Source organism: Triticum aestivum, chromosome 6A (genome assembly GCF_018294505.1).
Source record: "Triticum aestivum cultivar Chinese Spring chromosome 6A, IWGSC CS RefSeq v2.1, whole genome shotgun sequence".
NCBI classification, from domain to species: Eukaryota; Viridiplantae; Streptophyta; class Magnoliopsida; order Poales; family Poaceae; genus Triticum; species Triticum aestivum.
In genome coordinates, this window is record NC_057809.1 from 398,594,659 (window position 1) to 398,603,790 (window position 9,132).

The window sequence follows — 9,132 nt, forward strand, 5'->3', positions numbered from 1 at the left end:
TTCACTTTGGTGCACTCGTCGTCAACTATCTTCTAATGAATGTGTCGTGAACTTGTGAGGGCATGTGAGATGTTGGTGAACTATCTTCTAGGGCAAGCTGCCATTTGTCATTTGTAATGAATGTGTCGTGAACCATGTCGTAGTAATGTTTGAATTGTCTTAAGTTATGAACTCATCGGCATAAAATTTGTGTTTGTTCAAATTGCTATGATGCTACAGTCATTGTAAGTATTATGATGTTCCTGTGAAATGAACGTGTTGTAAACTCAGTTTTTCCAGTACAGTGCAGCGCCCAAGGGATAGGCGTCACACATTACAGTGCAGCACCTTGCAGTTGGGCGCTGCACTCTGACTTAGCCATGGCCAGTTGAGCAGCTCCTACGAGACGGGCGCTGCACTGTATGGTGTGGCGCCTAAGAGTTGGGCGCTGCACAGTACAGTGCAGCGCCTGGGTGTCACTGCAGTGCTGTTAACTGCCAAACTACAGAAACAGATGCCATTTTGGCCTCATGCAGCACTCACATAACTTGCTTGAACATCGTTAAAATTATTGTAAACTGCACATACTGAACAAAGACAACTAATAACTTGAACATCACATCATTTAGGACAATTCAACATTACTACTAGTTCGCAAACACAAATACCACACTAGTAATAGTTCACCAACATATAACATAACGTCACAAGTTCATCAACCTAATGAAACGGCTACAAGAGCACTAACAAACACAAGCACTAATGCCTTCCGCGCGTGTTCCTGGTGCCACGCCTGCAGGCAATCTTCTTCTTCCTGGGTGGACGAGCCTCCTCTTCCTGCACTTCCTCCTCCGCCTCCGCCTCCGCCTCATGATCCAAGCTAGCCATCCGCGAGGTCCCTACGACCACCTTTGGGTTGCCTCTGTTGTCAAAGTCGTTGGGCGTGTACCGGCGTCTGGGCTGCCTAGGCTTGAACACATATGGGGACCGAAGTTGAGCGTCCGCCAAAGTCATGTCATCATCAAGCTCATCGCCCTATCACACAATCAAACAATATGGTGAAGACCGACGTCGTAATCAAGTGAGAATCACATCTAAAGGATTAGTCATACCTCTTGGGTGACCGCACCCTCATCATCCATGATAAGCATATGAGGAACTCACATCGTCCCTCTGATGGTGAGATGAGGGGTCTGATGGTGTACCAGACCTAGAGGCAGATGGTTCATCAAATTTCGGGATCACGGCAACCGAGAAGATTCGATAACCGCCTTAACTTCTTGGCCTGACGCTGTAACATGAACAAGTGTGGAAGATATGAAACTCCGCAACATAGACTGGCCTCTCATAGTGAATGCGATTTGTACCTTGAGGAATGCTCGTAGTGAACCATCATCATTGCCTTTTCCAACCGGTGTTTCCTCCAGAATAGACTGGCTCTCATCAGCTGCTTTCTTGATCTCGGTGCGCTGCGGATGAGAAAGAATGAACACGTTAGCCATTCAAACATGTGTAATACGGCCAACGGGAAAGTAAAGAAGAAACACTTTACCACATAGTTAATCACCGGAACAGCAGGGACTCCGTGCCCTACCCTGACATCTCTGTTGTACTTCCCCTTTGATAGATCCTCAAAGTTTACGGGTTCTTCAAGAATATCCTCATTATATGCCGGCGGGCATATCTCAACTCGAGTATTTTCAAGAAGCCATCGTATGTAGTTATCAAAAGCAAGTGGACTATGCTCACGAAGCTTGGCGCGTGCACTGCTACGAGCTTCCTCCACACAAAGCTGGAAGCGGGTAACATACGAAGCATGATGCTTGTCCCAGTCCTTTATCTTCCGCTGCCTTCTCCTGTCCAACCTGCATGGTACAAAACCAAACATTAGCAAAATCAAGGAGTGACGATGCTTAGTCAATACGGTTCATGCTCTCTTACCTATGAAGTGCTTTGTCCGTATCCACCCATCCCGGCGGGTGAGGCTAGAACAGACCAAACTGACGACACACGCGATGTGGCAAATGAAACTCAACAGCCCAGTTGCATATCAGTGGGCACCGCATACGCCAGAGATCCCTATCCCGCAAGCACATCGGGTTGATGGTAAACTCCGGGGTGTACCCAAGTCTGTCATCGGCGCCATATGGCTGCCATTCCACCTATGAAATAGGGCAACAATGCAAAATTGGTGAATTTTTTCAGGCAAACATGAGAAATGACTGAAGTAATGACCTCGTTACCTGCTCAGGCGTAATCGTGTCCAACTCGGCAACGTACTTCTGGTACATGAGATTGACATCGTTCGTCATCTCGGAAACCACATCCCACTTGTAAGCCCAAGTGGGGCGCCGTAATTCGTCATCTTCATCTTCATACCAAGGATTAAACCTGACGCTCTTCGGGCGTCCAACAGGCAGACGCTCCCAGCTCCATACAGAAAGTAGAAGCATATTACCACCAATGCCTGCACTACCTGTGATCCTGCAACACGCATCGTCCAGCTGCATATGAAAGAAAAACAATGTTAACTTGACAGCAAGCTTGCATTGCTAATGAAGAAATGAGTTGATCACAAAACAGACCAACTACCTGTCGGTACAAGTAGGCAAGAGTCGCTGAACCCCAGCTCCATTTGCTATCGAAGACGGTCAACGCCTTCAGCCACATCCATGGAGCGTTCTTGCCAGTGGAGTCAGGAAACAAAGTCCTCGACACAACATACCACATGTAGACACGAGCATGTGTCTGGATCACATCATCAGTGGCATCCGGAGGGCACGTCGCAAAGTGAGTTTGAATCCACGTGAAAGCAGCTCCGGCTGCTTTCCTTTCCTTCTTCTTCTTCTCTTCTCCCTCCTCTACATCAGCCTCAGCCTCGGTAGGAGCCATACCGATAAGAGCAATCATCTGCTCGCGCCACCCATCAGAATCGGTGCTCATACAGAGAGGCATCCCGTCGATAGCAAGACCGGTGATCAACGAGACATCCTCGAGCGTCACGGTCATCTCCCCAGTCCGAAGATGGAAACTATGCGTCTCCGGCCTCCACCGATCAGCAAAAGCGGACACCAGTGGAGCGTTCAAATTCGGCATGGACCGGCTGACCAACTGAATCCACGGGAGTAGTCCTGCCTGCTTGATGTACGGTGTGTACCGCTCATCGTAAGGCATGGCAGGACCAGAGACCCCGTGATACCGAATCTTCAAAGGTTCAAGCTTCTGCAAAAAACAAGTAATGACAAATCTTAGGGCATGTAAATTTCAACTTAAGGCAAATTTGCAAATATTTAGATTACTCGTTATTACCATCTCCTTCTCGCGCATCATGTAGGCCCGGTGTTTCGTGTCGTAGACATCGTCGAGAAGCCAAACCATCCTTACAAACTTCAAACAATAAACATATATGAGTTCATCTTCATCTCAAATATCGGTATACACTAAACATCTAATATGTGTTCAATTACAAGAATCTCAACATCTCCTTCTCACACAATGAATATGTCATATATGTTCAAATAAACTCAACATCTAATATTTCAAATAAACTCAACATCTAATATATATCTAAACAAACATCTCATATATGTCTACAAAACTCAACATCTCATAGTTATCTATAAAAATAGGCATCTCATATATATCTAAAAAAACTAAACAATCTAGGGTTTCACTAACAAGAACCATATATTGTGAACTAAGCAACAACACTACGGTACTACCACTATGACTACACATCCTAAATCAAGCAAATCAAGGGTTCCATCAAATCTTGGACAAATCTCTAAAATGACAACAAATTTACGGAGGAAAAGAAAAGGAACGGAGGAGTTTACCTAGTAGGATGGATTGGAGATCGAATCCACGGATCAAATCTTCAGATCTGAGAGGGATGGGGGGATTCGATAGGGGCGCCGCCGCTGCTCTCTGTCCAGAGAGCGGAGAGGGGGAAGAACTGTCTGGTCGGGTTGGGCCGATGCGCTTTAAGTCACTGTGCAGCGCCTAAGCGCTAGGCGCTGCACATTACAAGTGTAGCGCCTAAGGCTTAGGCGCTGCAGTGCTGTCTGTGGGCCGCAACTGGACCAGGGCTGCCACGCTGGCAGGAGGTGCGACGCCTAAGGCAAATGCACTGCATAGTAATGTGCGGCGCCTAACTGTCGGGCGCCACACAAAAGGGTCAGCAGAGTAAAAAAAATTCAAAAGCAGGTTAGTTTGTGATTTGATTTCGCCTTCAGGTCAAATATGTGATTTCTGCCAATAAAGACAACCCTTCACTTTACATCTCTGTCGATTGCCTCACTCGTTTTACTTTCTAACAGGAAGCAGTGACTCATCTTTCGTGCGGCCAATGATATTGAAACGGCTCAAACTTATAGATAATCAAATGGCGGGGATGCCTCGTGTCCGCACACCTCACCCCAGCCACCACACCGTTCTCTACGCGTCTCCCACGTACACTCTGACACGCGTCATGGCCTGAGGCAACAAATCCTCCTTCCGTGGATTCAGGGCACCGCGCTATAAGTGTCGCCTCGACCCTGCTTGCGAAAGCACGGCAGCTTGTCTAGAGATTTCAGCAGTATCGTCGGCTAGTCCAAACTGAAGCAAGGGAGGTCGGGCGGCATGGAGTCGGGCAAGGAGGCCGCGGTGAACGCCGGCGCGTCGGCGCGCGCCGGCATGGAGAAGACGAGGGCCGCCGTGCAGGGGCAGGTGGACAAGGCCGCGGCGTACACGACAGGGCACAGGGAGGCGGCGGTGGTGAACAAGGAGGCGGCCGAGGTGAAGAAGCAGCAGCGGATTCACGCCGCCGAGGAGGAGAAGCAGCGCGCCGTGCGGGGCCACGCCGCCGCCAAGGAGTGCGCAGAGACGGAGGACCGCCACGGCGGCCACGGTGACGAATGAGGCGCGCGCGCGTCGCCGAGGCACGGCGGCGTATGACCAGAGCGACCGGCGCAGTGATCCAGCTATACGTATTCTTTTTTATTTTTAGGGACAGTTCATGTGGTGTTGACTGTGTCGTGTGTGCTTTCCGTAACTCGGGTATTGGTGACGTTTCCCGCTGCTGCTTGTGATCTGTAATCGAACGAGATGTGTGTATACAATTGTTAGATAAGTAGTACAATTGTCAGCAGAACGAATGGTGTTTACGAGACTGAGCTAAGCGTGCTTGATCATGGCGATGCAGGTTTCAAGATTCCTGACTTTCAGGTGAAATGGTTAATAAGATAAAACCCTGGAATGCATAGCTCATGCCGTCAGCATGCCCAATTCGTCTCAATAGTACACCCTCAAATCCTAAATATAAGCCGTTTTCCAGTTCAAATTCCTAAATATAAGACATTTTTGCAGTTCAAAAACAGAGGTAGAAAACATATCAGATCATTGGAAACCACTCTCCGACTGCGCATGCAGACCCATCTCAGTAGTAGGAGTATTCATGTTCAGCGATCATAGCACATACTGTACAGAGCAAGTCCTCTAACTAGGCCAATCACGGCATAGGTATTCGGTGGTACAGTAGCTTTTATTTTTGTTGGTCGAGCGGAAGAGGCTGCCATTTTATTACATCAAAGACCATTGCTGCATAAGGTTTGCCTCTTCAACAACTCCCGGGCGTGGGGCCTGCTGATCTTTAGTGGAGTTCCTTGAGGAAGTCCGCATGATCCACCAGAACCTACAACCCCAACCCCAAGAATAACATTAGCCACAGATAATGTGGCCTGCTGGTTGCCAAGGACACGGAAGAACAACCTCCTAAGAAATCATGTTCAGTATGACAAACATGCCGCACGCAAAAGTTCTTACTATTAATTTGCTCGCTACACCTAGGATGCCTACTTTCTTATAATGATGCTGTTTTCCAATTTTCTATTTTGCATTTACAAGCAACAGCTTGTCCTTGAAGGTGCCAATCCAAGAGTAGACTCTGAAACTATGTACTAACTGGAAACAATTCGTTTATACAGACAAACTAGCAATTATCAGTCACTTCGTGTAAGCCAATTGAATTGTTCTTCATTTCGTCTCAAATTTATTTAATTCATTTAACTGCCAAAGTACATTGACTACAATAAGCTCTTCAAATTTTAAATCAAAGCATTGACTACAGCAAACATATCTTGTAATTAATTCACCCGCCTCGATTCAAATAAAGCAGTGTGATGCACAAGACAGCCAGAAGACATACCACTTTCCAGCCATCGGGGTCAAGGAAAGAGGTGATCTTCGTGTTCAGCCCCGGTAGTGGCCCAGGCTGCCGTAGAATCTTTCCACCTAGTTCTTTGGTAACCAGCTCAACTGCTTCAGCACTCTTGTACACATCGTCAGTGCCAATAGCAACCTGCACTTAGGCAACACAACAACCATTAAGAAAGGAAATGCCAAAACCTAAAGAGGAAATAATGCAAAAAAAACTTGTCAAAACCTGAGCATATGCATTGCCCTTGTTATATTCTGTGACACCATAGTTGTATGTCAACTCCAGAACAGTGGTCTTATCCTCCTCGGCATAGCCCATCATGGCAATTGTGTACTGTACAAATCATAAACATGCGCAGTTCATCATAATTCGAAGGACAAATGGCATCAGAACAACAATTGTCATGTGATGTACCTTGTACTGAGGCACATCTTTTTTCCTCAGAAGCTTCATCCCAAGGGCCTGCATAAAAGACAGATGTGAGAATATCAGACATATAACTATAGTCCTAGAGAATATTCAGAAAGGATAGTGTCTCTAACGTTTCAAACAGCCTCTCCTTTTACAAAACAATACCTTCTCGTAGAACATGATAGACCGATCAAGGTCACCAACACGAAGCATAACTTGACAGAGAGGCTCAGGCGTCGGACCCCTCTGGATAAGCTCGAACATGTAACCATCTGGGTCTTGTGCAAAGGCAATCACAGTGGACCCTCCCTTGACAGGACCAGGTTCACGAGTGATCTTACAACAAGAAGATGATTTAATTGTCTCAGCCAGCTTGTACACCTGCGTTGCATCCACGACATCGTATAAGCCTGAAGGTCTGTAACATGAAGGGTAAGATGTTGCAGGTAAGCAATACACACATCCTCATTTGCGATGGCAAAATGTCCAAAGCCCGCTCCAATGTCATACTTGTCAACACCATAATCTATCAAACGAGAACGGACATATTAGCACAACAGGAGGTGGAAAAGAATGACACTATTAACCCACCAAAGAATTTATCGGCTCATATGCAGAGAGAAGAATAAAGACCCCATCAGTTTTCCAGTACTATCACTGAGGCAGATACACACGTCGACCAAACATTAACAAGGATATCAAACCGGTTGCATTAGAAACAATTGCGAGCGGACCAATGAACATACTGTAAGTCAGCTCAAGTGCAAAATTAGTGTCCTCAGGTCCAAACCCAAGAAACGCATTGGTGTACTTCTCTTCAGGAACATCTCTTTTCCTCAACAGCTTCATCCCAAAGCATTCTGTGTAACACCTATGAGAATTAAATCACTTGCATCAGCACAAACATACTAGTATTGATGGTGCAAATATAAACATCGACCGGAAGTATAGCTAACATACTTAATGGTACGGTCCAGATCTCCCACACGGTAAACAGCATGCAGCATCCTCTTTTTGTCCTGCTTAGGCCACTCCAGCACGACCTCCGCGGGCTTTCCAGCTTCGCTACCGGTTGCCATCCCTGTTGTCACTTGTCAGAGCTGTTATGCATTCCATGATTAGAGCAAGGGAAGAGGTAACAGGATAATCATGAGAAAAAACAGTGAACAAAAAAGCATGTACAAGGAGTCCCCGACATGAAAGTTAAGCTACTCACACAGTCAGAATCATGGCACAAAATCAGAATGCTTCAAAAGCATAATATCAGTCGAGAGAGCATGTCTTACTCTCCATCCACCATCAACAATGTAATCGTTTTGCGAAGTAAAGTCTGCCAAAACAGCCACTTCACATAACAGAAACGTTACTCACTCGTAAAAAATAAAATTAGCGTTTTCCCAGCCCAGCTCAAGATCTGAAAGCGTCTCATCCTCTTACCACCAATATAGATTCCAACCTAAGTGTGGTTCTCCTCCTAAACCGAACTTTATTTTTTCTTTTTGAGAAAAAACTCCAGCAAAGTGCACACACGTGTAGTTGGATTGAGGTGGTTCTATAAAAGGTCGGATCGGGGGATTTTGCCCATGATTTCTACAGTATTTTCGAAAAATCCTGCCCATCCGCAGTGCTTGGAACAAATCAAATTATACAGATAAGAATCCCAAGTAGAAAGGGGAGGAAGCTACCAAAAACTTGTATCAGAAACCTAAGAAATCTGAGCAGAAAGAAAGGAATGCGGAACCGGAAACTACGCACCCGGCGGGTAACGGGAGCAACCGGGGGGTGAAGAATGAGATGGATTTGGGGATGCTCACCTCGGAAATTCGATCCGGCAGATAATCGGCTTGATTCGGTTTGGTTTCTTTTGGACCCACGCTGAGGAGGTTCTAGAGGCTTCTGCAGTACTCCCTTCATTCCACAATGTAGTGCTTTCTCTATCCACGTGTTTCAACTTTGACCATAAATTTAATTATCGAGACCGATTGCGGCGGGAGTAAAAATTATATCAGTGAATTCGTATTCGAAAGAAGTTTTCAATTATATAATTTTTTCTTCCGCCGCAATTGATCTTATTGGTTAAATTTATGGTTAAAGTTGGACTTCGAGAAGCGAAAATGCACTATATTTTGAAATGGAGGGAGTATATGGGAGTTCAACTGAAACAGAGAGACGTCCAGGTTCTGTCAATTTGGCAGAATGCTAATCACAAACATCACCTACTACTAGCACTCCAAAATCGTGTTCTGCTGAGGTAAACAAACATCACAACAATTACTGCTATATGCTCGTGGGCCCAGACAACTCTACGGCCACGAGAAGCAACTACACATGCTACAGTGAAGAGAGTGCCACATCTACAACAAATTTGGCAGAAAGGTTTTGCTACAACTACTTTTAACTTTACTAGTAAATGTGCAATGCACGGTAATATTTAGAGAAAATTAAGAATTAGATAGGATACGACCTCACCGTTGAAGCAACCTAGGTCATTAGATTGATGTAGTTTAATGGCTGAGATTAATTAGATCTGCTCCTTTGAGTTT

General features: G+C 45.8%; 2 protein-coding genes across 6 annotated transcripts; one reads left to right on the forward strand and one right to left on the reverse strand.

The window, feature by feature from the left end:
* Window positions 1-4,473: 4,473 nt before the first annotated feature.
* LOC123127642 (18 kDa seed maturation protein) lies at window positions 4,474-5,095 on the forward strand. Its single transcript, XM_044547405.1, has one exon. The coding sequence runs from the start codon at window positions 4,603-4,605 to the stop codon at window positions 4,879-4,881; it is 279 nt and encodes a 92-aa protein (XP_044403340.1). The 5' UTR covers window positions 4,474-4,602; the 3' UTR covers window positions 4,882-5,095.
* A 180-nt stretch (window positions 5,096-5,275) lies between these two features.
* Window positions 5,276-8,641, reverse strand: LOC123127640 (lactoylglutathione lyase). 5 transcript variants are annotated; one of them, XM_044547400.1, is made up of 9 exons: window positions 8,404-8,641; window positions 7,550-7,670; window positions 7,336-7,460; window positions 7,051-7,115; window positions 6,755-6,970; window positions 6,593-6,640; window positions 6,404-6,511; window positions 6,167-6,319; window positions 5,276-5,653 (listed from the first exon to the last, which is right to left on the reverse strand). In XM_044547400.1, exons 1-9 carry the CDS (start codon window positions 8,501-8,503, stop codon window positions 5,612-5,614), a joined length of 978 nt encoding a protein of 325 aa, XP_044403335.1. In that variant the 5' UTR covers window positions 8,504-8,641; the 3' UTR covers window positions 5,276-5,611. The 5 variants fall into 5 exon arrangements, with proteins under 5 accessions (XP_044403335.1, XP_044403337.1, XP_044403338.1 ...); XM_044547402.1 differs by having other exon boundaries at window positions 7,550-7,689; window positions 8,404-8,539; XM_044547403.1 differs by having other exon boundaries at window positions 7,550-7,689; window positions 8,345-8,454.
* Between the last annotated feature and the right edge of the window lie 491 nt (window positions 8,642-9,132).

Excerpts from the sequence above, each read along its gene's own strand:
- LOC123127642 (XM_044547405.1), top strand. The coding sequence starts at position 4,603 with ATGGAGTCGGGCAAGGAGGCCGCGGTGAACGCCGGCGCGTCGGCGCGC.
- LOC123127640 (XM_044547400.1), bottom strand. The coding sequence starts at position 8,503 with ATGAAGGGAGTACTGCAGAAGCCTCTAGAACCTCCTCAGCGTGGGTCC. Across the intron at positions 6,971-7,050 it reads TTGCCATCGCAAATGAGGAT|GTGTACAAGCTGGCTGAGAC; the intron begins GTGTGTATTGCT and ends GATGCAACGCAG. Across the intron at positions 6,512-6,592 it reads AAGATGTGCCTCAGTACAAG|TACACAATTGCCATGATGGG; the intron begins GTACATCACATG and ends TGATTTGTACAG.